This window comes from Elephas maximus, chromosome 3 (genome assembly GCF_024166365.1).
Source record: "Elephas maximus indicus isolate mEleMax1 chromosome 3, mEleMax1 primary haplotype, whole genome shotgun sequence".
Classification (NCBI taxonomy): Eukaryota; Metazoa; Chordata; class Mammalia; order Proboscidea; family Elephantidae; genus Elephas; species Elephas maximus.
The window spans coordinates 87,161,465-87,183,070 of NC_064821.1; the positions used below are offsets into that span (position 1 = coordinate 87,161,465).

Genomic DNA, 21,606 nt, shown 5'->3' on the forward strand with positions numbered 1-21,606 from the left:
ATCATCAAAAAAGAAATGGAACACAGAAACATTGATATCCTAGGCATTAGTGAACTGAAATGGACTGGTCTTGGCCATTTCAAATTGGACAATGATATATATGGTCTACTATGCTGAATGACAACTTGAAGAGTAAAGACACTGCATTCATTGTCAAAAAGAACATTTTAAGATCTATTCTGAAGTACAATGCTGTCAGTGATAGGATAATATCCATACGCCTACGAGGAAGACCAACCAGTTAATATGACAATTATTCAAATTTATACACCCACCACTAAGGTCAAAGATGAAGAAACTGAAGATTTTTACAAACTTCTTCACTCTGAAATTGATCAAACATGCAATCAGGATGCATTGGTAATTACTGGTGATTGAAAAGTGGAAACAAAAAAGAAGGACTGATAGTTGGAAAATATGGCCTTGGTGACAGAAATTATATCAGAGGTCACATGATAGAATTTTGCAAGACCAACGACTTCTTCATTGCAAATACCTTTTTTCAGCAACATAAATGATGACTGTACATGTGGGCCTCACCAGATGGAATACACAGGAATCAAATCGACTACATCTGGGGAAAGAGATGATGGAAAAGCTCAATATCATCAGTCAGAACAACGCCAGGGGCTGACTGCGGAACAGACCATCAGCTGCTCATATGCAAGTTCAAAGCTGGAGAAAATTAGAAATGACCTTGAGTATATCCCATCTGAATTTAGAAATCATCTCAAGAATAGATTTGATGTGTCGAACACTAATGACCAAAGACCAGACAAGTTGTGGAATGACATCAAGGACATCATACATGAAGGAAGCAAGAGGCCATTCAAAAGACAGGAAAGAAAGAAAAGAACAAAATGGATGTCAGAAGAGACTCTGAAACTCGCTCTTGAACATCACTAAAGCAAATGGAAGAAATGAAGTAAAAGAGCTGAACAGAAGATTTCAAAGGGCAGCTCGAGATGACAAAGTAAAGTACTGTAATGACATGTGCAAAGAACTGGAGTTAGAAAACCAAAAGGAAAGAACACACTTGGTATTTCTCAAGCTGAAAGAACTGAAGAAAATATTCAAGCCTCGAATTGCATGTTGAAGGATTCTACAAGGAAAATATTAAACAACACAGGAATCATCAAAAGAAAATGGAAGGAATACACAGAGTCACTATACCAAAAAGAATTGGTCAACATTCAACCATTTCAGGAGGTAGCATATGATCAGGAACCAATGGTCCTGAAGGAAGAGGACAAAGCTGCACTGAAGGCACTGGCAAAAAACAAGGCTCCAGGAATTGACAGAATAGCAACTGAATCATTTCAACAAACAGATTTAGTGTTGGAAGTGCGCACTCGTCTATGCCAAGAAATTTGGAAGACAGTTACCCGGCCAACTGACTGGAAGAGGTCCATATTTATGCCTATTCCAAAGAAAAGTGATCCAACTGAATAAGGAAATTATTGAATAATATTATTAATATCACACTCAAGTAAAATTTTGCTGAAGATTATTCAAAAGCAGCTGCGGGAGTACATCAACAAAGAACTGCCAGAAATTGAAGCCAGATTTAGAAGAGGATGTGGAACCAGGGATACCATTGCTGATGGATCCTGGCTGAAAGCAGAGAACACCAGAGAGATGTGTACCTGTGTTTTATTGACTATGCAAAGGCATTCAACTGTGTGGATCATAACAAATAATGGATAACATTGCAAAGAATGGTAATTTCAGAACCCTTAACTGTGCTCGTGAGGAGCCTGTACATAGATCAAGAGGCAGTCATTCAAACAGGACAAAGGGATACTTTGTGGTTTAAAGTCAAGAAAGGTTTGTAAGGGTTGTATCCTTTCACCATATTTATTCAATCTGTATGCTGAGCACATAATCTGTAGAAGGTGGACCATATGAAGAAGGGGCATTAGGATTGGAGGGAGACATTAACAACCTGCATTATGCAGATGAAATAACTTTGCTTGCTGAAGTGTAGAGGGCTTGAAGCACTTACTGATGAAGATCAAAGACTCCAGCCTTCAGTATGGATTACACCTCAACATAAAGAAAACAAAAATCCTCACAACTGGACCAATAAGCAAAAAAGATTGAAGTTATCAAGGATTTTGTATTACTTGGATCCACAATCAACACTCACGGAAGCAGCAGTCAAGAGATCAAAGGATGCATTGTACTGATAATTGGGTAAATCTGCTGCAAAAGGCTTCTTTAACGTGGTAAGAAGCAAAAATGTCACTTTGAGGGCTAAGGTGTGCCTGACCCAAGCCATGGTGTTTTCAGTTGCCTCATATGCATGTGAAGGCTGGACAATGAATAAGGGAGACCAAAGAATTGATGCCTTTGAATTGTGGTGTTGGTGAAGAATATTGAATATACAATGAACTGCCGGAAGAACAAACAAACCTGTCTTAGAAGAAGCACAACCAGAATGCTCCTTAGAAGCAAGGATGCCAAGAATGAGTCTCACGTACTTTGGACATGTTATAAGGAGGGATCAGTCCCTGGAGAAGAACATCATGCTTGGTAGAGGGTCATCGATAAAGGGGAAGGCCCTCAACAAGATGGATTAACACAGTGGCTGCAACAATGGGCTCAAGCATAACAACGATTGTGAGGATGGTGCAGGACCGGGCAGTGTTTCGTGCTGTTGTACATAGGGTTGCTATGAGTTGGATCTGACTGGAGGGCACCTAACAACAACATTGTCTGTTTCCATCAAGCAGAATGTTAAATAAATGAGGGCTGCAACCTTGGCCAGTCTTATTCGAACCGTGTGCTGGTATTTTCACTGAGTCTTTGGGGACCGAATGGCTTATTCATGAGTTATTGATTGGATGGTTCAGTGTGAGGGCAGGGAGGTGAGAGGGACTACAAAGCCAGAGGTTGATGATCCTGTGACAAACACGCCAGAGAGGTTAAGACCCCACATTTGTCTCTGGCCCTGGAAAGATGAGCATTGAGTAGGTGTCTAAGGGTCCAGATGGTGCTGGCACCAGCTGCCCAGTTGCCCATCGCTAGCATCTGAGAAAGGTGAGTTCCCCTTTCTTAACTTTTTGGCTTTCTGGTTACTGAACCAGGACAATGGGTGTTTTCAGGGGAAGGGAATAAGGAACCCTGCTGGAGCCTGGGATTCGTCCCTCAAGAGTGTGGACATGGGTAGCAGATGATGTGACGCGGTGCATGGTAAAGGCTTGGGATACCCAGCCCAACCCAAAGCGCAGCATAGCTGCCCCTGGGCCTGGCAAGTCGGGCTCGGGAGTGTGCAATCCCTCTCGGTTCCTAAAGGGGCCAGCACTGAGCTAGTCCTGGAGGCTCCGACCGAGGGCGCCGGACGCGCTCACCATCTCGTGCCTGAAAGGGGAGTATTGGTGAAGCGCCCCGGCGAAAACGAGCGCCACCCCTGCCTCTCCCCTTCCGCCTGGAACGCTGGTCCAGTTGCTGGGGAGACGGCCTAGGTGCCGGGCTCCCACTCGGACTTCAGCATACGCCCCGAAGGATGGGAGAAGAAAGTAGCCCCCATTAGGGGGCTCAAAGTTCTCAGGGGCGGGGTGGGTGGGGGGCGGAGAAACAGGCCCCACAGCCGGGGCGCGCCGGCACAGTAGGTGACTAGCAGTATGGCTGTGCCTTTAAAGCTTGAGCAGGAGGCGGGGCGTCGAGGTGTGTGGGGTGGGAGGCGGAGCTTCTTGTTGACGTAAGCCCGAGAAGGGGCGCGGCTTCCCGGTGACTCGCCGCCAGGAAGGGGGCGGGGCTCCTGGTGACGGGACACGGGGAAGGGGGCCGGCGTTCATTGATAAAAACGCCGGGCTCCCTCGGGCGCCAGCGCAGTGTAGCGAATCCAGGCAGCGCCCACGCGCGGCCCTGGCCGGGCGGAACCGAGACCGAGCCGCGCCCGCGCTGCGACGCGCCGCCGCATGGAGCCCGCCGCCGGCTTCCTGTCCCAGCGCCCCTTCCCGCGCGCTGCCGCCCCGCCCTCGTCCCCCGCCGGGCCCGGGCCGCCTCGAAGTGCGGTGCCGGGACCTGAGCTGGAGGTGCCGGCCGGGGCACCGGCGCCGGACCCTGGGCGTCTCATCACGGACCCGCGCAGCGGCCGCACCTACTTCAAAGGCCGCCTGTTGGGCAAGGTGGGCTGGCGGCTGCCCGGGAGGTGATGCTGACAGGGAAGAGGGTCCTCGCCGTCCTTTTTTCCGGCGCCGGGCCTGGCGGGGGCGCTTGTCCCCGGCTCCAGGAAGTGTTCGGGCCAGACCCGGACACCCTGTGAGCGCCGTGTCTGATGCCCTCTCCTAATAGGGGGGCTTCGCTCGCTGCTACGAGGCCACTGACACAGAGACTGGCAGCGCCTACGCGGTCAAAGTCATCCCGCAGAGCCGCGTCGCCAAGCCGCATCAGCGCGAGAAGGTGCGTCCTGGCCGGAGGACGCAGGGTGGTGGTGGTGGTGGTGGTGGTGGTGGGAGGGCGGGGACCCTTGAAGCATGACAACCTCCCGTGCCCCCATCGCAGATCCTAAACGAGATTGAGCTGCACCGAGATCTGCAGCACCGCCACATCGTGCGTTTCTCACACCACTTTGAGGATGCTGACAACATATACATTTTCCTGGAGCTGTGCAGCCGAAAGGTGAGGAGAAGTGATGCAGGTGGAGATGGGGCAGGAAAAGGGACCTTAAAACCCAAAGCTGGGGCCCTGTCTCTTCCTCAGGGAGCATGGATGGGGGAAGGGTCAGGCAGGGAGGGCCAGGGACTGAGACAGTGGCTCTCCCCAGTCCCTAGCCCACATCTGGAAGGCCCGACACACCCTTTTGGAGCCAGAGGTGCGTTACTACCTAAGGCAGATCCTTTCAGGCCTCAAGTACCTGCACCAGCGGGGGATCTTGCACCGGGATCTCAAGCTGGGTGAGACTCCATGGCCAGCAGGATAGGAGGGTGGGAAGGGTTGGGAGGCAGGAAGGAGTCTGACACATCTCTCTTCCACCATCCAGGAAATTTTTTCATCACTGAGAACATGGAGCTGAAGGTGGGGGATTTTGGACTGGCTGCCCGGTTGGAGCCCCCAGAGCAGAGGAAGAAGTGAGTGTCGAGATGAGTGGCCTCGATCTATATGTGACACAGATGATGTGTGCGACAGTGAGTGTGTGTGTGTAGGAGGCAAGGTGACTGCCTGATGTGTGCATATGATAGATGGGGAAGGGGGTGATGAGCTGATTACATATGAAGGTGGAGGTGGCAGCCTGGGTTACTGGGACTGGCAGTGGGGGTGAGGGCCCTATGGGTGTGTGACACAGATGGGGTAGATGACTCTGACTTCCTGAGACAGATGGAGGTGTAAGGGTTCTTGAAGGTGTCTGACTGACCCTGTGAGTGGACAAGGGGAAGGTGCCACAGGCAGTGTGTGTATCTGTGTGTGTGGGAGAGAGAGAGACAGAGTATGGGAATGGCAGAATGTGACGCCCGGTAGGTATATAAGAAGACCCTGATATGGCCACGACGACTGGGTGTGCATGACACAGATAACATGTGGGAGATGAGTGCTTATGGGGGAATGTGACAGCTGGTGTTGGTGTGTGTGTAGCACAGACCGTGGGAGGTGACAGCCTGTATGGGTGCCTGACAGACGGCAGCAGGGGGAGGAGGAATCAGTGATGGGCCCTCTATGTTGACCCTGGAGAAGGGTCAGGGGCTCCCCCTGTCCTGCAGAGCAGCTGAGCAGCTGGGCCAGGCGGGTGGGCAGGGACTCAGCTGCTATACCCAGCATCCATTGTCCCAGGACAAGCAGAAGCTCTCTTGCCTTTGGTGACAGGCAGCTGCTTTGTCTGGACTCACAGCGGGGGCAGGGATAGGGGGACTGCAGAGCTGGGGCTGAGCCTTCCCCTCCTCCTTGCCCCCTTTCAGGACCATCTGTGGCACCCCCAACTATGTGGCTCCAGAAGTGTTGCTGAGACAGGGCCATGGCCCCGAGGCAGATGTGTGGTCGCTGGGCTGTGTCATGTGAGTCCCAGGACAGAGGCAGACAGGTAGGTGGAAGGGTGGGGCATACCCTCCACTTTACTCCTGACCTCTTTCCCCTGTCCCACAGGTATACACTGCTGTGTGGGAGCCCCCCCTTTGAGACAGCTGACCTGAAGGAGACATACCGCTGCATCAAGCAGGTTCACTACACGCTGCCTGCTAGCCTTTCACTGCCTGCCCGGCAGCTCCTGACTGCCATTCTACGGGCCTCGCCCCGAGACCGCCCCTCGATCGACCAGATCTTGCGCCATGACTTCTTTACCAAGGTCTGTGGCTCACTAGACACCAAAGTCCAGTCTACCTGTCCTCAGAAGATTTAATGGGGGCAAGTGAGAGGACCCCTGGAGCCTCTCGTCTCTTCTCACATGGCTCCCTTCTCCAGGGCTACACCCCTGACAAGCTTCCTGTCACTAGCTGCATGACTGTCCCAGACCTGACACCCCCCAACCCGGCCAGGAGTCTCTTTGCCAAGGTTACCAAGAGCCTCTTTGGCAGGAAGAAGAACAAGAGTGAGTCTGGGGTGTCAGTGGGTTGTGGGTATAGAGTAGGGGGCTGTTACACATGTGTGGTACCTGTGAACATCCTAGGGAGAGCATGTGTTGTACGAGCACTTGGGTGTGCCTATCTCTGTGTCATCCCTGTGGGAAGCAGGGGGCCTGGGCAGAGCAAGACACTGAGGGCTATATCTCCCTAACCCCCTGCCCCCCCAAGGCAAGAACCATCCTGAGGAGCGGGACGAGGTCTCCTGTTTGGTGAGCGGCCTCGTGCGGACATCCCTTGGCCAACAGGATGCCAGGCCTGAGGTGGGTGCTCACGTGGACAATGTCCCTTGACTCACCCCACTCTTGTAGCTGTGGGAAGCCCAGGATAAAAGAGGCTGGTAAAGCATCCAGCCTCGTGGTAGCCTAATTGGCTGTGTCTCATTAGCCAGGTGAGGCTGACCTGGGGTGCCCTGGGAGCCAGGACAGGGCTGGGTCATGGGATCCCAAGGAACTGTATTTCAGGGCTCATCGTACTCCCTTTCCCTCCCCAACACCCCAGGCTCCAGCAGCCTCTGGTCCAGCCCCTGTCAGCCTGGTAGAGACAGCACCTGAAGACAGCTCACCCCGTGGGACGCTGGCAAGCAGTGGAGATGGTGAGGAGCCAGGGAGGATGAGAGGTGCTAGAGGTTGCTGGGGCTGAGACCCAGTCCCAGATGAAGGGAGTGGGCAGAGGGACATGGCCTGGGTCCAAGGGGACTAAGGCTTAACTCCCAGTGCCCTGTTGCCTTCAGGGTTTGAAGAAGGTCCAACTGTGGCCACAGTGGTGGAGTCAGCCCTCTGTGCTCTGAGAAACTGTGTGGCTTTCATGCCTCCAGGTAAGGCTGGGGTCCAGGTCGTTGGAATGATGTTGGGAGTTATTTGGCTGGCAGGCCAGGAACAGGTCTTCACTGCCTCCTTTCCCATGACAGCGGAACAGAACCCGGCCCCCCTGGCACAGCCAGAGCCTCTGGTGTGGGTCAGCAAGTGGGTTGACTACTCCAACAAGTTTGGCTTTGGGTATCAACTGTCCAGCCGCCGTGTGGCTGTGCTCTTCAATGATGGCACACACATGGCCCTGTCAGCCAATAGAAAGTAAGTGCTGTTGTGGGGTGCCTTGTCTGTGCTTCTGGGCTCAGGGGCTTGAGGTCTCTCAGGGGAGGGGCGCTGGCGCAGGGCTTCCTCTGACCTCTGCCCTCTGCCCCCAGGACTGTGCACTACAACCCCACCAGCACAAAGCACTTCTCCTTCTCTGTGGGCACTGTGCCCCGGGCCCTGCAGCCTCAGCTGGGTGTCCTGCGGTATTTTGCCACCTATATGGAACAGCACCTCATGAAGGTGTGTGAGTTGGGGTGAGGCACATGGTGGGCTTACACATCCTGATCTCTTCCCATTCCCCTTTGGGGGGTAGGGAGGTGTACTCAAAGCTAGAGGCTAGACCTCTAAGGGAGGCATCAGTGGAGAGGGAACCTGATTCATGTGAGACCAGTGACCTGCACCTGCCCGCAGGGTGGAGATCTGCCCAGTGTGGAAGAGGTGGAGGTGCCTGCCCCCCCATTGCTGCTGCAGTGGGTCAAGACTGATCAGGCCCTACTCATGGTGTTTAGTGATGGCACTGTCCAGGTAAGAGCCACTCCTAGCATTGGGGGGAAGGTTTGGGAGACCGAGGGCGCTGGGAAAGAGACTGGTCCTGGAGCTGAGGCCCTGATCATGCTGCTCTCCTGTGCACAGGTGAACTTCTATGGGGACCACACCAAGCTGATCCTCAGTGGCTGGGAGCCTCTCCTTGTGACTTTTGTGTCCCGAAATCGCAGTGCTTGTACTTACCTTGCTTCCCACCTTCGGCAGCTGGGCTGCTCCCCAGACCTACGGCAACGGCTCTGCTATGCTCTGCACCTGCTCCGGGACCGCAGTCCTGCCTAGGGTCCAACCTGCAGAGCAGGCCTTGACCCAAGCCCTCAGTCCTGAGGCCTGTGCCTGTGAGGCCTGGACCCTTGCCTTTGTGGCCCTCCCCCTCCCTTTGGTGCCTCACTGGGGGCTCTGGGCTGAATACCCCAGGGAATCAGGGACCAGCTTTACTGGGGTTGGTGGCTGCCTGTCCTGGCCCGTGCCTGTCCCTTCTCCAAGAAAAGCCTGAGCCTTAGCCCCCAGCTAGGGGGCATTATATTTATAGACCACTTTTATTTATTAACAGACGTTTATTTATTGGGATAGGAGCCCCGGGGAGGGCCTCCTCCTGGGAAAATAAACCGTTTTTGCAGAACTTGGAGACCTCCTCACTCACAATAGAGCCCGTGGACTATGGCCACAGCGAAGAGCGAGGCGTTGGTGAAGGTGGCTGAGGCCAGCCCGTCGCGTGTCGTGTCCCACAGCGCGCGGCTCACCACGCGCACGTCCTGGCCAGCGCGAGGCCCCAGCACCACGCTGCACACTAGCTTGTAGCGTGGAGGGCTCAACTCACGCAGGCGCAGGCGCACCTGGTCGCAGAGCTCCCGCGCCAGCGGCCCAGCCTCCGAGCCTGAGTAGCACACATCGTACAGCTTTGCGGCCAGCGCCTCCTCAAGGGCGCTTTGTGCATGCGCAGTCTGCCAGCGCTCCCCAGGCAAGGGCTCCATGCGGTATGACGGTGCCACCCGGCGGGCAGGCACCAGGGGCAGCCCTGAGAAGCTGACCCGGGAACTTAGAGGGGGCACCGGGCCCAGGGATGGTCGCCGACCCCCAGGACCCACGCCAGGCCCCACCAGCGAGTTGCGGCGTGAGAAGGACGTGCTCAGGCCCAACACAGAGCCACGATGGGAGGCTGGGCTCAGACCAGGACCTGTGGGTCGAGCCTCATCAATGCTAGGCAGGCGGCCTAGGGGTCTCAGCGGTGGTGGTTTTGGCCCGGGGTCTTTGGCAGTCTTCTCTTCCTCCTGGAGTCGGGGGTGCAGAGGCCTGCCAGCCATGGACCTGCCAACTGGATAGACCCACACGTAGGCAGGATGGCCTTCACTCCACTGGTCATCTTCACACACTATCTGGTCTCTGATTCAGTGATGTCAAGAGTTTTTACCCCTTACCTCTTTTTTAAGAATCCTTGGTGCTGCAGTGGTTAAATGCTTGGCTGCTAACTGAGAGGTTTTTGGTTCAAACCCACCAGCTGCCCTGTGGGAGAAAGATGTGGCAGTCTGCTTCGGTAAAGATTACAACCTTGGAAACCCTATGGGGCAGTTCTACCTTGTCCTGTAGTGTTGCATGAGTTGAAATCCACTTGATGGCAACAGGCAATGAGTACCCCTTTCTTACCTGTGTTTTTGGAACAAGTGGATCAAATAGTCCAGGGCTGTGTGGATTCCTTGGCTTAGGATCCTCCTGCTTAGAAGGTTAAAGGCTGTTAGGAACATAAGCAGGGGGAAGGTGTGCTGCTCAGACCATGATCTTGGGCATTTCCCTTGGGCACTATGGAAGTTAGCTAGGTGAGCTATAAGTATATTTTCTTTCTCCCTCCTGGCTTCACCAGCAGAAGGGGGAGATACATCTGGCCTGTGCCTCTAACCCCTAACAAGAAGGAGGGACGGACAGACCCAGCTCCTTCAACCCCACAGATCCTTTTGTTCCCAGGGTATTGAATCCAGTATTCTTCTACCCCTACCTGTTCCTAGGGTGGCTGGCACAGGATCTCCCCCACAACGGGCTGGAGCAAGTTACTGAGAAGCTCCTTTTGCCCTCTGCTTTGGCTTCCTCTGGCCCGGCCTCCTCCAGAATCAGTTCTAGGATGGCCACCCTCTTCTCCTGAAACTCCCGCAGGCACTTGAGTCACCTGCAAGGCTTTGGCCTCTGAGCTCTTCCTGGCTCTACAGCCCTGGCTGAGCTGGCCTGACTGGCAGGCAGGAGGGGGATGGGCCCCTCACCTTGTTGTGGAGTTGCCATGGGTTGCTGGGGCAAGCACCCCTCCCTCTCTTCTTCTTTCCTTCCAGTCCTGGCTCTGGCTTAACTTTAAGTGTTACCACTATGAGCATGTGCCGAGCGTGGAGTGCCTGTGGTGTCCCTGAGTCATCAGGGAAGAGGGTAACAACAGGGGCTTGGAGCTCAGGGGTAAACTACGAAGATGAGGATGACTTAGGGGCAGGGTGGAGGTGAGAGAGACGTTGCAGAGAGGAGAGGGGGCTCTGGCCAGAAAGATGTTCCTCTGCCCCAGGGTCCTTGAGGAACTGTCCATTTCTCTCCTTGTGAAATGGCTTGAAAACTGACTCTTCACTCTTGTCTCAGACGCTGGGATCCAGGGAGACCTTGAGGCTGCGGGGGCAGCTGCTCAGGAATCCGGGATCTGGGCCCACAGGAAGGAGCACGTCATGGCTCTATCGTCTCCCCATCAGCATCAACAAGGACAAACATTTCCGCTCTGGGCTCAGAGCTAGGGTGGGGCTTGGATGACTTCCTCAGTTCAGAGCTGGGGAGGGGGGAGGCCCCAGTGGTTCAGCTGGGGGAGCTAGGTCTGACGAAGCAGTGACTTGGTGACCTATTCAGGCCTCTTGACCTTTGCTGACCCAAGTGCACTGGGGCTTGTCCCCAGCTGGCCACACCTCTTCTGTGTCCCAGTGCCCATCCCCCATCCCCTACAGGCACACAGAGTAGTTCCATTTCAGGGATGCCAGAGGCTGTGACGCCTCTGTCAGAGCTGACGCCTTCTCACCTGACCTCCTTCTGGGAGTGACATGGGACTGCCCCCTCCCAAACAAGCCAGGCTTGGGCCCTGAAAACCGTCCCATGAGGGCAAGGAGTTTCCCTATTGAGGGGGATTTCCCAGGCCTGGATAAACTGTGTATATCAGGGAGGAGGGCAGGGAGTTTGAACTCTCTGAACTCAGGGCAGGCAGGGGCCAGGGTGCTAGGACCCTCTGAGGGCCCCTCTGAGAGCTGAGGTTTTCCCTAGGCCTTTGGGAGATGGGCGGGGCCTCCTTTTAGGCCAGGCTCCAGTTTCCATGGAAACCCACAGGCTTCCCACCCCAGCTGCTGCCTGGCCAAGCTCCCAACCAGGGCCTCAACTGCTGCCAGCCTCTTCTCACCGACCACTGGCTGTTCCTGCCTCGGCCTTTCCCGGGCTCCTCCCTGTATCTGTCCCATCCCTGAGCCTGTGGCCTCCTCCATGGGCCTCTGATGTCTTCTTCAGGAAGCTGGGCCTCTCCAGGCCCTGTCCCTAAATTTTAGCTTCTCAGCAAACAAGGCTTCCAAGCTCCTGCCCTTCCTTCTCAGGCCTTTCTACTCTCCTCACCAGCTCTAGAGCCTGGCCAGGCCTCCTGCTTCTTCCCACCTACTGCCTCTCACAGACCAACAGACAACAGGCCTCCTGGCCACTTCCTCCACTTATTTCCCCCACCCCACCCATGGAGACCCCAGGACTGGTTGTGCATGGGGAGGCTGAGCCTTTTTCCACAGCACTCCGAAGCCTCATCAACAACCCTCAATACAGGTGAGGGGTGGGCCCTGTCTGTGGGTTTTCCCTAGCTGGCTCTGCTGGGCCCCAGGACTGACTGTGAGGAAGCCCTGGGTGCAGAAGAGGTGGGGAACTGGGACTTGGCCTTGCTTCCTGGTGAACTCAGTCTATGGGGAAGTCAAGTGTAGAGAATGGCTACTGGTCACTTAGTGTTCATGACAACCTGAGAGCCAGAGGTGGGAGGCAGTGAGACCTGGAGCCTGGAGCTGCTGTGCAAACCTCGGCAAAGCCCTTACTTTTCTGGGTCTTATGCTCTTATCAGAAGAAGAGTCCTCTGTTCCCTGACTCCTGAGAAATGGGATATGACTTGATTCTCTGTACTCAGGAAATCCTGGTGGTAGTGGTTAAGAGCTACGGGTGCTAACCAAAATGTCGGCAGTTCGAACCTACCAGGTGCTCCTTGGAAGCCCTATGGAGCAGTTCTACTCTGTCCCACAGAGTTGCTGTGAGTCAGAATCAACTTGACAGCAACGGGTTTTTCTCTGTACTCAGCTTGGTGTTGGGGCTTCCCTCCCTGGGGAGACAGAAGAGCAGATGACCCTAGTGCGGAGATTCACAAGAGGAACAAAACTCAAGGGACTGAGCTAGAGTCCCAGACAGGAAGTAATTCAAGGGTGCTGACTGGGGCCTCACAGCTTGCCCAGGATGCTAGTGGTGTTGAAACTAGGGGACAGGCTGTTCAGGGGAACTAAAAGGCAGCTTTCTGTCTCCTCTGCCTCAGAGCTGGACTCTTCCTCAAGGGCTGAGGCCTCCTCATAGGCCTGCTCTTTGGGAATCACAATCTGGCCTGAGTAGTAGGAACCCCAGTTCTTGGACCTGGAACTAGGAGGCTCCAGGAAGCCCAAGCTTCGTCTCCTGCTCCTACCCCCTACCTTGCTTGGAGACCCAGAGGCTGAGGCCGGAAGTAATCATGAAGGTGGAAAATGTGGTCTGGCCTCATAATGGTGCATCACTGCGGTGTATGCTGGCAGCCAATGCACGCTATGCACTCCCACCACAACCCCCTTGTCCTTCTTCCTGGAGGAAGGCTGAAAAAGCTGAATTTGCATCCAGTGGAGGAGGAGCCAAGAGGAGCCTCCCTTCCCCCAAGACCCAGCCTGGGAAAGAGAGGGCCAGGTGGGATTAATCTGATTTCCCTGCTTGTATCAGCTCTGGTGACCTCTCAGTGATCAAGCACAGCCACCCCCTCCAAGACGTGAGGGTTTGGGATTACCATCCCATTTCATGGGTGAGAAACCTAAGATTCAAAGATAGGAAGTCACTTCCCTTAAGTACCATAGGGTGGAGCTGCCATTAGAACCCAAGTCTGTATGTTCCAGACCTTCCACTGGATGACTAAACCTAGTCTCTTCTATTAAAGATAAGGAAACTGAGGCCCAAAGTGGGCAAAGACAAAGCCCAAGTCACATCCTAGACTCTGGTCTCTTCTCTGGCTCTCTGCCTCTCTCTCCCACAGTGATGTTCGCTTTGTGGTTGGGCAAGAACAGCGGGAGGTATTTGCCCACCGGTGCCTGTTGGCCTGTAGATGCAACTTCTTCCAGCGACTTCTGGGCATGGAGCCGGGCTCCGGGGTACCTAGCCCTGTGGTGCTGAGCACCGTGCCAGCCGAGGCCTTCCTGGCAGTGCTGGAGTTCCTGTACACCAACAGTGTCAAGCTGCACTACCACTCTGTGAGCCCAATGAGCAGGGGTCTGGGTGGGAAAAGCTGGGGGTACAAGAGGTGGGAGGAGTTTATGCATCACGTGTGCGCTGAGGGGCAGGGGAAACTCCCTTTTGCTCTCCAACCACCCACTCTGCAGGTGCTAGAAGTGCTGACGGCGGCTGTGGAGTATGGGCTGGAGGAACTGCGAGAGGTGGGTTTTTGTGCCAGGTTCCTGTGTTGTTTCCCTTGCCTCTCATGGGTTCAGCTCCCACCCTGCCTCACACATACCCTGGCCTGGAGAAGAACGTGTGCCAGTGCAGAGAGGAATATGGGTTTCTCTCTTTGTAAATAGGGTGTGTATGAAGACCTGTGTATACAGGGATATGTGTATGCCCTGTGTATGCTGAGGAGATATATAGGGTATTTATGTGTGGCACTGCAGATACAAGGATAAGTCAGCCTTGGTCCCTGTTCCCTAGAGAAAAGGGATAGACACGTGGAAATTCAACTCAGTGACAGAAGTGTGACAGATGAGGGTAAAGAGTGCTGAGACTGCATGGAGGGTCTCACTGGTCCTGCCACCAGAGAGGAGACTCCTGGAGGACAAAATGTTTGTGTTGAATCTTGCAGAATGAGCAGGAGCTTGCTCCAACGGGGAGTGGGAAGATAGCATTCTAGTCACAGAAGCACAAAAGGAGCTAGTGCGATGTTTAGTGTGACTGGAACAGGTGCATGAGAGGAGAGGGGAGCAGGGGCCTGTTCTGCAGGACCTTCCTCACCCCTTAAAGAGTTGGGACTTTTTTTTTTTTTTGCCCAGAGAGCAGTGAGATTTATTTAAGGATTCAAGAGAAGGAGTGAAGATTTGGAAGTGAAGGGGAGAAGGGACTGGGAAAGATGGGAAGGGCTCGCCAGGCCAGTCAGGAGTTTATGCAGCAGTCAAGAAAAGGGATGATGTGGCTGGAATGGGGGCGGCAGTGGAAACCCAAAGGAGAGGTGGATGGCTTTGAGGGAGGAGGTAGAACTGGCATGACCCAGTGCTTTTCTGGATGTGAGGGTGAGAGGGAGATGTCATGAATGAAATTCAAGTTGCTGGCTAAAATAGAAATGTCCTTGAGTCAGAGGGTAGCAAGTGGAGGTAAATAAGTGTCCTGAGAGAATGGGAGAGTGGAATTTTTACACAGCTCCTATCTGATCTGACTAATGGAGAATATGCTCCTAGAAGGAACACTGCTGGTTTTGACCTTGTTAGTCTCCAGTTCCTCTAGGCTTTGCCAAGTCTCGGGCCCTGCCAATTCCCTGCCTCCCCTGGCCTAGGAGGTCAAGATGAGCCTGGGAGGACAGCGTGGATCTGGGAGGTCAGGGTGGGCCTGGGGCTGCTGCGATTCTAGGTGATTCACTGCTCCAAGTCTGCTCACTGCCTCTGGGGTGGGGCTGCAGTCTTGGAGCAGGGACACCTCACAGGACCCACATCCACTTCTATTCCCAGCTGTGTCTGGAGTTTGTGGTGAAGGTGCTGGACGTGGAACTGGTTTGTGAGGCTCTGCAGGTGGGTGGTGTTGGACAGACCAGGGAGGAGAAGCCCAGGTCTCTTCCTGCTGAATTCCCCAAGCTCAGGGGTCTGGCTTTCAGCATGTGTCAAGCTGCACTACCACTCTGTGAGCCCAATGAGCAGGGGTCTGGGTGGGAAAAGCTGGGGGTACAAGAGGTGGGAGGAGTTTATGCATCACGTGTGCGCTGAGGGGCAGGGGAAACTCCCTTTTGCTCTCCAACCACCCACTCTGCAGGTGCTAGAAGTGCTTACGGCTCCAACTTGACCCCCTTTGTTCTGCTCCCAGGTGGGCGTAACCTTTGGCCTAGGACCGCTGCAGGAACGTTGCATGACCTTCATAGAGGCCCACAGCCAGGTACTGCTCCCCTCTTCATACTCCCAGCACCATACACCCCATTCTCCTCTCTGATCCATATACCGGCCTGCAGGAGGTGCTTCGGACCCGTGGCTTCCTGGAGCTGTCAGCGGCCGCTCTGCTGCCCCTGCTGCGCAGCGACAAGCTATGCGTGGATGAGGCTGAGCTAATTCGGGCAGCCCGGAGCTGGGCGCGTGTGGGCGCTGTGAGTGGGGGCTGGGGAAGCGCGGGCTGGGCGGGGGAGCGCTGAAGGAGGCGCAGGCGGCAGAAATCCAGCGCGGGGGCGGTGGGGCAGATGACCCCGCCCGGGCTCAGAGTTGGCGTTCGCAGGCGGTGTTGGAGCGGCCCGTGGCTGAGGTAGCGGCCCCGGTGGTGCGGGAACTGAGACTGGCTTTGCTGGCCCCGGCGGAGCTGAGCGCCTTGGAAGAGCAGAACCGGCGGGAGCCGCTCATCCCGGTGCGGAGCGAGGAACCAGGCATAGATCCGCTCCGCAGCGTGGGGGAAGGGCGTGGGGGGCACGGCACAGCCCATGGTCTGCGGGCAGAGGGGGCACTGCCGGGCTCTGCGATGACGGGCTTCCCCTGCAGGTGGAGCAGATCGTGGAGGCATGGAAATGTCATGCCCTGCAGAGAGGGCACGCGGCCCGGGGCGCCCTGTGCCGCCGCCGGAAGGGCACCGTGCCCCGCGAGCATCACCGCTTTCTGGACCTGCGGTTCAAGTGACCCAGCGCCACCATTTGAGAGGAACCCCGGACCTACTTGACAGAGCCTGTCTAAAACTACACCTCCCGAAACGCTCGGCGCTAGGAGCTGGCTTCCGCTCCCGGCATGCCTGGAGAGCGAGGCGCCGGAAGGAACGCGCTCAGTCTTGCTCAGAGCTGTGTGTGTGGACGCCGGGGCGTGAGGGGGCGTTCCTATGTTGAGTTTATCTTTTCCGGGAAGGCAAGTCACAGAAAGCGAGTCTCTTGCACCACTTCACACTTCGCTCCGTACCCTGTCCCTAGGCACTCTCATTTGTCCCATATACTCTGATGACACCCAAGTATCTTTTCAGCTCAGCCCCCTCTTTAATTCCAGACCTGCCTCCTGCCTGGATGAGCGCTCCCTGAATGCCCTACAGGCATCTCAGACAGTGTAAAATCGAGCTCCCATCTTTCTCCAGTTCTGTCCCCGTAGTGTTTCTCATCGCGGTGACAGCCCAAGACAGAAACTTGGACTTCATCCTTGCCTTATCCCACCTTACACCTGTCTTCTGTCCCTTCTACTTTCTAAGAGACCTTTCCAGTTGGTTCAGTTCTATCCCCTCTGGATTTAGCCAACCTGTCTGTCGCAGGGACTGCTGATACAGGCTCTAATTAGTCTTCCTGGTTTCACTCCAGCCACCCCTCCCCCAGTCCAATTCTCACACTGAAGTCAGGACTTTCTACAATTCAGGTCTGACATTAGTCCTATTCCCTTTAGTATTAAGCTCCTCAGTATCCTCATTGTCTGCAGTACAAAATACGATCCACTTTCAGGGCACTCAAAACTACTAGTGGCTACCAAACACTAGCAGCTCTTCTCTCAACCACTACCTTTGTATAATCTCACTCTTCCTGGAGCCCCTAGTCCTCCAGCTTTGGATTTATTCTTAGGGGTACTGAAGACTCTTGTGCTACCTCTTGAATTCACTGGACATCTTGTCTTCTTGAGGATCTTACTCTTCGTGGAGAAAGATCCCTGGAGTGGTGCCCCTGTTCGTTTCTGCTTCACTGGTCCTTGAATCGTATTCAGTGCTTTGTAAATGTTAAATAAATTACTTTCTTACGTAAATGCCGGTTTATTCCATAAAGGTCCCTTGGTGGTGCAAACGGTTTGCACTAGACTACTAATCTAAAGGTTGGAGGTTCGAACCCACCCAGCAGTGCTGTGGAAGAAAGGCCTGGGACCTGCTTCTGCAAAGATTTCAGCCAAGAAACCCCTACAGAGCAGTTCTTCTCTGTAACACACGGGGTCGCCATGGGTTGGAATCGACTGGACAGCAATGATTTTATTTTTTTGGTTTTATTCCATAAAGAGTTTAAGGAATATGAAAAACAAGATGCCATCAACCTAAAAGGAAGGACGATTGATTATTTGGAAGAAAATAAAGTTAGATTTTTGTCTCAAGGACTTAATACAAAATATATTCCATGTGAATTAAAGAGGGTTATTTGGCATTATCTCTAAAGACTGAAAATGTGGTTACTCAGCAGTACCATTTCATAGCAGCATTGTTTACATAAGGAAAATTGAAAAGAACTTATATGTCCATCAATACAGGACTGATTAAATAAAATATGGTATATTCCTATAATAATATAAAAAAAAAGATATCCATGATCTTTGGTAGTAAAAGCATCGAGCAGGACTTCTTTTGTTAAAAGAAAAGGTAACATAATGGTTAAGAGTATGCCTTTGGGATGCAGACTGCAGAGTTTGAGTCCCAGATCCACCACTTTCTGGCACTGTAACTTGAGTGAGGTTACTTAGCCTTTCTATGTCTAAATTTCCTCATTGATAAAAATGGAGAGAAAAATAGAACCAACTAGTAGGTTTCTTAAAAAAAAAAACTGTTGCCATGAAGTTGATTCTGACTCATAGCAACCCTTTAGGACAGAGTAGAACTGCCCCATAGAGTTTCCAAGGAGTGGCTGGTGCATTTGAACTGCCAGCCTTTTGGTTAGCAGATGAGCTCTTAATCTTTGCACCACCAGGGCTCCAGTAGCTTTCTTAGGAAGATGAAATTAATTTTTTGAAAGTGCTTAGAACTGTAGTGGTACTGAGTAAATGCTATATATGTGTTTGGAAAGTAAATTCAGTATATTTTCATTTGTTTCACAAATATTCATTTGAGTGCCAGGCATTGATTTAGGGTTGTGGAACAAATACATCAGAGAACAAATCAGGTAAAGTCCCAGCGTCTGAAGCTTATATGCTAATGGGAAAAACATGTAGTAAACAAGAAATACCCCCACGCTTCTGTCAGTTTGTCATACTGTAGGGGCTTGTATGTTGCTGTGATGCTGGAAGCTATGCTGGTATTCAAATACCAGCAGGGTCATAGATGGTGGACAGATTTCAGCTGAGCTTCCAGATTCAGACAGACTAGGAAGAAGGACTTGGTGGTCTACTTCTGAAAAGAATTAGCCAGTGAAAACCTTATGAATAGTAGTGGAACATTGCCTGATACAGTGCCAAAAGATGAGCCCCTCAGGTTGGAAGGCATTCAAAAGATGACTGGAAAAGAGCTGCCTGCCTTCTCAGAGTCGAGTCAACCTTAATGACATGGATTGAGTCAAGCTTTCAGGACCTTCATTTGCTGATGCACCATGACCCAAAATGAGAAGAAATAGCTGCAAATATCCATTAATAATTAGAACTTAGAATGTACAAAGTATGAATCTAGGAAAATTGGAAATTGTCAAAAATGAAATGGAACGCATAAACATCAATATACCAGGCATTACCAAAAAAAAAAAAAAACCCAGTGCCATTGAGTTGATTCCGACTCATAGTGACTCTATAGGACAGAGTAAAATTGCCCCCTAGAGTTTCCAAGGAGTGCCTGGTGGATTCAAACTGCTGACCCTTTGGTTAGCAGCCGTAGCACCAGGCATTAGTGAACTGAAATGGACTGGTATTGGCCATTTGAATCAGACAATGATATATATGGCCTACTATGCTGGGAATGACAACTCAAAGAGGAATGGCTTTGCATTCATCGTCAAAAAGAACATTTCAAGATCTATCCTGAAGTACAATGCTGTCAGTGATAGGATCATATCCAAAAGCCTACAAGGAAGACCAGTTAATAGGACTATTATTCAAATTTACGAACCAACCACGAAGGCCAAGGATGAAGAAACTGAAGATTTTTACCAACTTCTGCAGTCTGAAATTAATTGAACATGCAATCAGGATGCATTGATAATTACTGGTAATTGGAATGTGAAAGTTGGAAAGAAGTTCAGGAGTTGGAAAATATGGCCTTAGTGATAGGAACAATGCCAGAGATCGCATGACAGAATTTTTGCAAGACCAATGACTTCTTCACTGCAAATACCTTTTTTCAACAACATAAATGGCAACTATACACGTGGGCCTCCCCAGATGAAATACACGGGAATCAAATCAGCTACATCTGTGGAAAGAGATGTTGGGAAAGCACAATACCATCAGTCAGAACAAGGACAGGGGTTGACTGCAAAACAGACCATCAGTTGCTCATGCAAGTTCAAGCTGAAGCTGAAGAAAATTAGAATAAGTTGACGAGAACCAAAGTACAACCTTGGGTATATCCCACCTGAATTTAGAGACCATCTCAAGAATAGATTTGCCTCGTTGAACACTAATGACCAAAGACCGGACAAGCTGTGGGATGACCTCAAGAACACTACACATGAAGAAAGCAAGAGGTCATTCAAAAGACAGGAAAGAAAGAAAAGACCAAAATGGATGTCAGAAGCGACTTTGAAGCTTGCTCTTGAACGTCGAGTACCTAAAGCAAGTGGAAGAAATCATGAAGTAAAAGAGCTGAAGAGATTTGAAAGGGCTGCTTGAGATGACAAAGTAAAATATTATAATGACATGTGTGAAGACCTGGAGTTAGAAAACCAAAAGGAAGAACATGCTCGGCATTTCTCAAGCTGAAAGAACTGAGGGAAAAATTCAAACCTCGAGATGCAATACTGAAGGATTCTACGGGGAAAATATTAAACGACTCAGGAAGCATCAAAAGAAGATGGAAGGAATACACAGAGTCACTATACCAGAAAAGAATTGGTCAACGTTCAACCATTTCAGGAGGTAGCGTATGATCAGGAAACGATGTTACTGAAGGAAGAGGACCAAGCTGCACTGAAGGCACTGGTGAAAAACAAGCCTTCAGGAATCAACAGAATACAAATTGAGCTGTTTCAACAAATGGATGTAACGCTGGAAGTACTCACTCATCTACGCCAAGAAATTTGGAAGACAGGTACCTGGCCAACTGAGTAAAAGAGATCCATATTTATGCCTGTTCCAAAGAAAGGTGATCCAAGAGAATGTGGAAATTATTGAACAATATCATTAATGTCACACACAAGTAAAATTTTGCTGAAGATCATTCAAAAGTGGCTGCAGCAGTACTTTGGCAGGGAACTGCCAGAAATTCAAGCCGGATTCAGAAGAGGATGTGGAAGCAGGGATATCATTGTTGGTGTCAGATAGATTCTGGCTGAAAGCAGAGAATACCAGAAGGATGTTTACCTGTGTTGTAGGGTAAAAACATCACAAAGTTTAGTAAAGCAAAAGAAAGTTTTATTCAGCATATATTCAAAGAGGCAAAAGTAGAAAACAGACAAACATGCTGGTAGAGCCATGTCTGTCCGAGTCCAAGGTTTACAGAATAAGCAAGAGTGGGAAAATAGACAAGTATGCTGCCACAGCCATGTCTGCCTTAGTCCAAGGGAATATTACAGAGCAGGCAAGAGTGGGAAAATGGACAAGCATGTCGCTAAAGCTGTGTCTACCTGAATCCAAAAAACATTACAGAATCATCAGTATAAATACTATAAAATGGTCAAAACCATAGAAAACTTCACCTTTTCACCGATTGGCTAGAAACTGCTAAATCTCTGTGATTCCACATTTTGAATTGTCTTTGTTAATAATCAGTGGTACAGGTTTCAGTCCTTGATGTCATTCCACAACTCGTCTGGTCTTTGGTTACAAGTGTTCAATGTGTCAAATCTATTCTTGAGATGGTCTCTAAATTCAGGTAGGATATACTCAAGGTCATATTTTGGCTTTTGTGGAGTTGCTCTGATTTTCTTCAGTTTCAGCTTAAACTTGCATATGAGCAATTGATGGTCTGTTCCACAGTCGGCCCCTGGCCTTGTTCTGACTGATGATATTGAGCTTTTCCTTTATCTCTTTCCACAGATGTAGTTAATTTGATTCCTGTGTGTTCCATCTGGCGAGGTCCATGTGTATAGTCGCTGTTTATGTTGGTAAAAGAAGGTATTTGCAATGAAGAAGTTGTTGGTCTTGCAA

The 21,606-nt window shown here is 51.7% G+C and overlaps 3 protein-coding genes across 14 annotated transcripts; 2 read left to right on the forward strand and 1 right to left on the reverse strand.

The window, feature by feature from the left end:
- Window positions 1-3,797: 3,797 nt before the first annotated feature.
- On the forward strand, window positions 3,798-8,795 carry PLK3 (polo like kinase 3). 2 transcript variants are annotated; one of them, XM_049879105.1, is made up of 15 exons: window positions 3,800-4,133; window positions 4,300-4,407; window positions 4,510-4,626; window positions 4,772-4,901; window positions 4,988-5,075; window positions 5,898-5,993; window positions 6,082-6,280; window positions 6,397-6,523; window positions 6,726-6,817; window positions 7,056-7,149; window positions 7,288-7,371; window positions 7,465-7,627; window positions 7,741-7,870; window positions 8,042-8,155; window positions 8,264-8,795. In XM_049879105.1, exons 1-15 carry the CDS (start codon window positions 3,924-3,926, stop codon window positions 8,453-8,455), a joined length of 1,944 nt encoding a protein of 647 aa, XP_049735062.1. In that variant the 5' UTR covers window positions 3,800-3,923; the 3' UTR covers window positions 8,456-8,795. The 2 variants fall into 2 exon arrangements, with proteins under 2 accessions (XP_049735061.1, XP_049735062.1); XM_049879104.1 differs by having other exon boundaries at window positions 3,798-4,133; window positions 7,288-7,627.
- A 13-nt stretch (window positions 8,796-8,808) lies between these two features.
- DYNLT4 (dynein light chain Tctex-type 4) lies at window positions 8,809-9,477 on the reverse strand. The gene has a single exon (XM_049879119.1). It carries the CDS (start codon window positions 9,475-9,477, stop codon window positions 8,809-8,811), a length of 669 nt encoding a protein of 222 aa, XP_049735076.1.
- A 2,400-nt stretch (window positions 9,478-11,877) lies between these two features.
- BTBD19 (BTB domain containing 19) lies at window positions 11,878-17,727 on the forward strand. 11 transcript variants are annotated; one of them, XM_049879109.1, is made up of 8 exons: window positions 11,878-11,980; window positions 13,461-13,674; window positions 13,804-13,857; window positions 15,133-15,192; window positions 15,482-15,550; window positions 15,624-15,755; window positions 15,881-16,025; window positions 16,138-17,727. In XM_049879109.1, exons 1-8 carry the CDS (start codon window positions 11,895-11,897, stop codon window positions 16,470-16,472), a joined length of 1,095 nt encoding a protein of 364 aa, XP_049735066.1. In that variant the 5' UTR covers window positions 11,878-11,894; the 3' UTR covers window positions 16,473-17,727. The 11 variants fall into 11 exon arrangements, with proteins under 11 accessions (XP_049735066.1, XP_049735071.1, XP_049735063.1 ...); XM_049879114.1 differs by having other exon boundaries at window positions 15,881-16,006; window positions 16,138-16,369; XM_049879106.1 differs by having other exon boundaries at window positions 13,461-13,857.
- Window positions 17,728-21,606: the final 3,879 nt, after the last annotated feature.

Excerpts from the sequence above, each read along its gene's own strand:
- PLK3 (XM_049879104.1), top strand. The coding sequence starts at position 3,924 with ATGGAGCCCGCCGCCGGCTTCCTGTCCCAGCGCCCCTTCCCGCGCGCT. Across the intron at positions 5,076-5,897 it reads CCCCCAGAGCAGAGGAAGAA|GACCATCTGTGGCACCCCCA; the intron begins GTGAGTGTCGAG and ends GCCCCCTTTCAG. Across the intron at positions 7,628-7,740 it reads GCCCTGTCAGCCAATAGAAA|GACTGTGCACTACAACCCCA; the intron begins GTAAGTGCTGTT and ends CTCTGCCCCCAG.
- DYNLT4 (XM_049879119.1), bottom strand. The coding sequence starts at position 9,477 with ATGGCTGGCAGGCCTCTGCACCCCCGACTCCAGGAGGAAGAGAAGACT.
- BTBD19 (XM_049879106.1), top strand. The coding sequence starts at position 11,895 with ATGGAGACCCCAGGACTGGTTGTGCATGGGGAGGCTGAGCCTTTTTCC. Across the intron at positions 13,858-15,132 it reads GGCTGGAGGAACTGCGAGAG|CTGTGTCTGGAGTTTGTGGT; the intron begins GTGGGTTTTTGT and ends TTCTATTCCCAG. Across the intron at positions 15,551-15,623 it reads TCATAGAGGCCCACAGCCAG|GAGGTGCTTCGGACCCGTGG; the intron begins GTACTGCTCCCC and ends ACCGGCCTGCAG.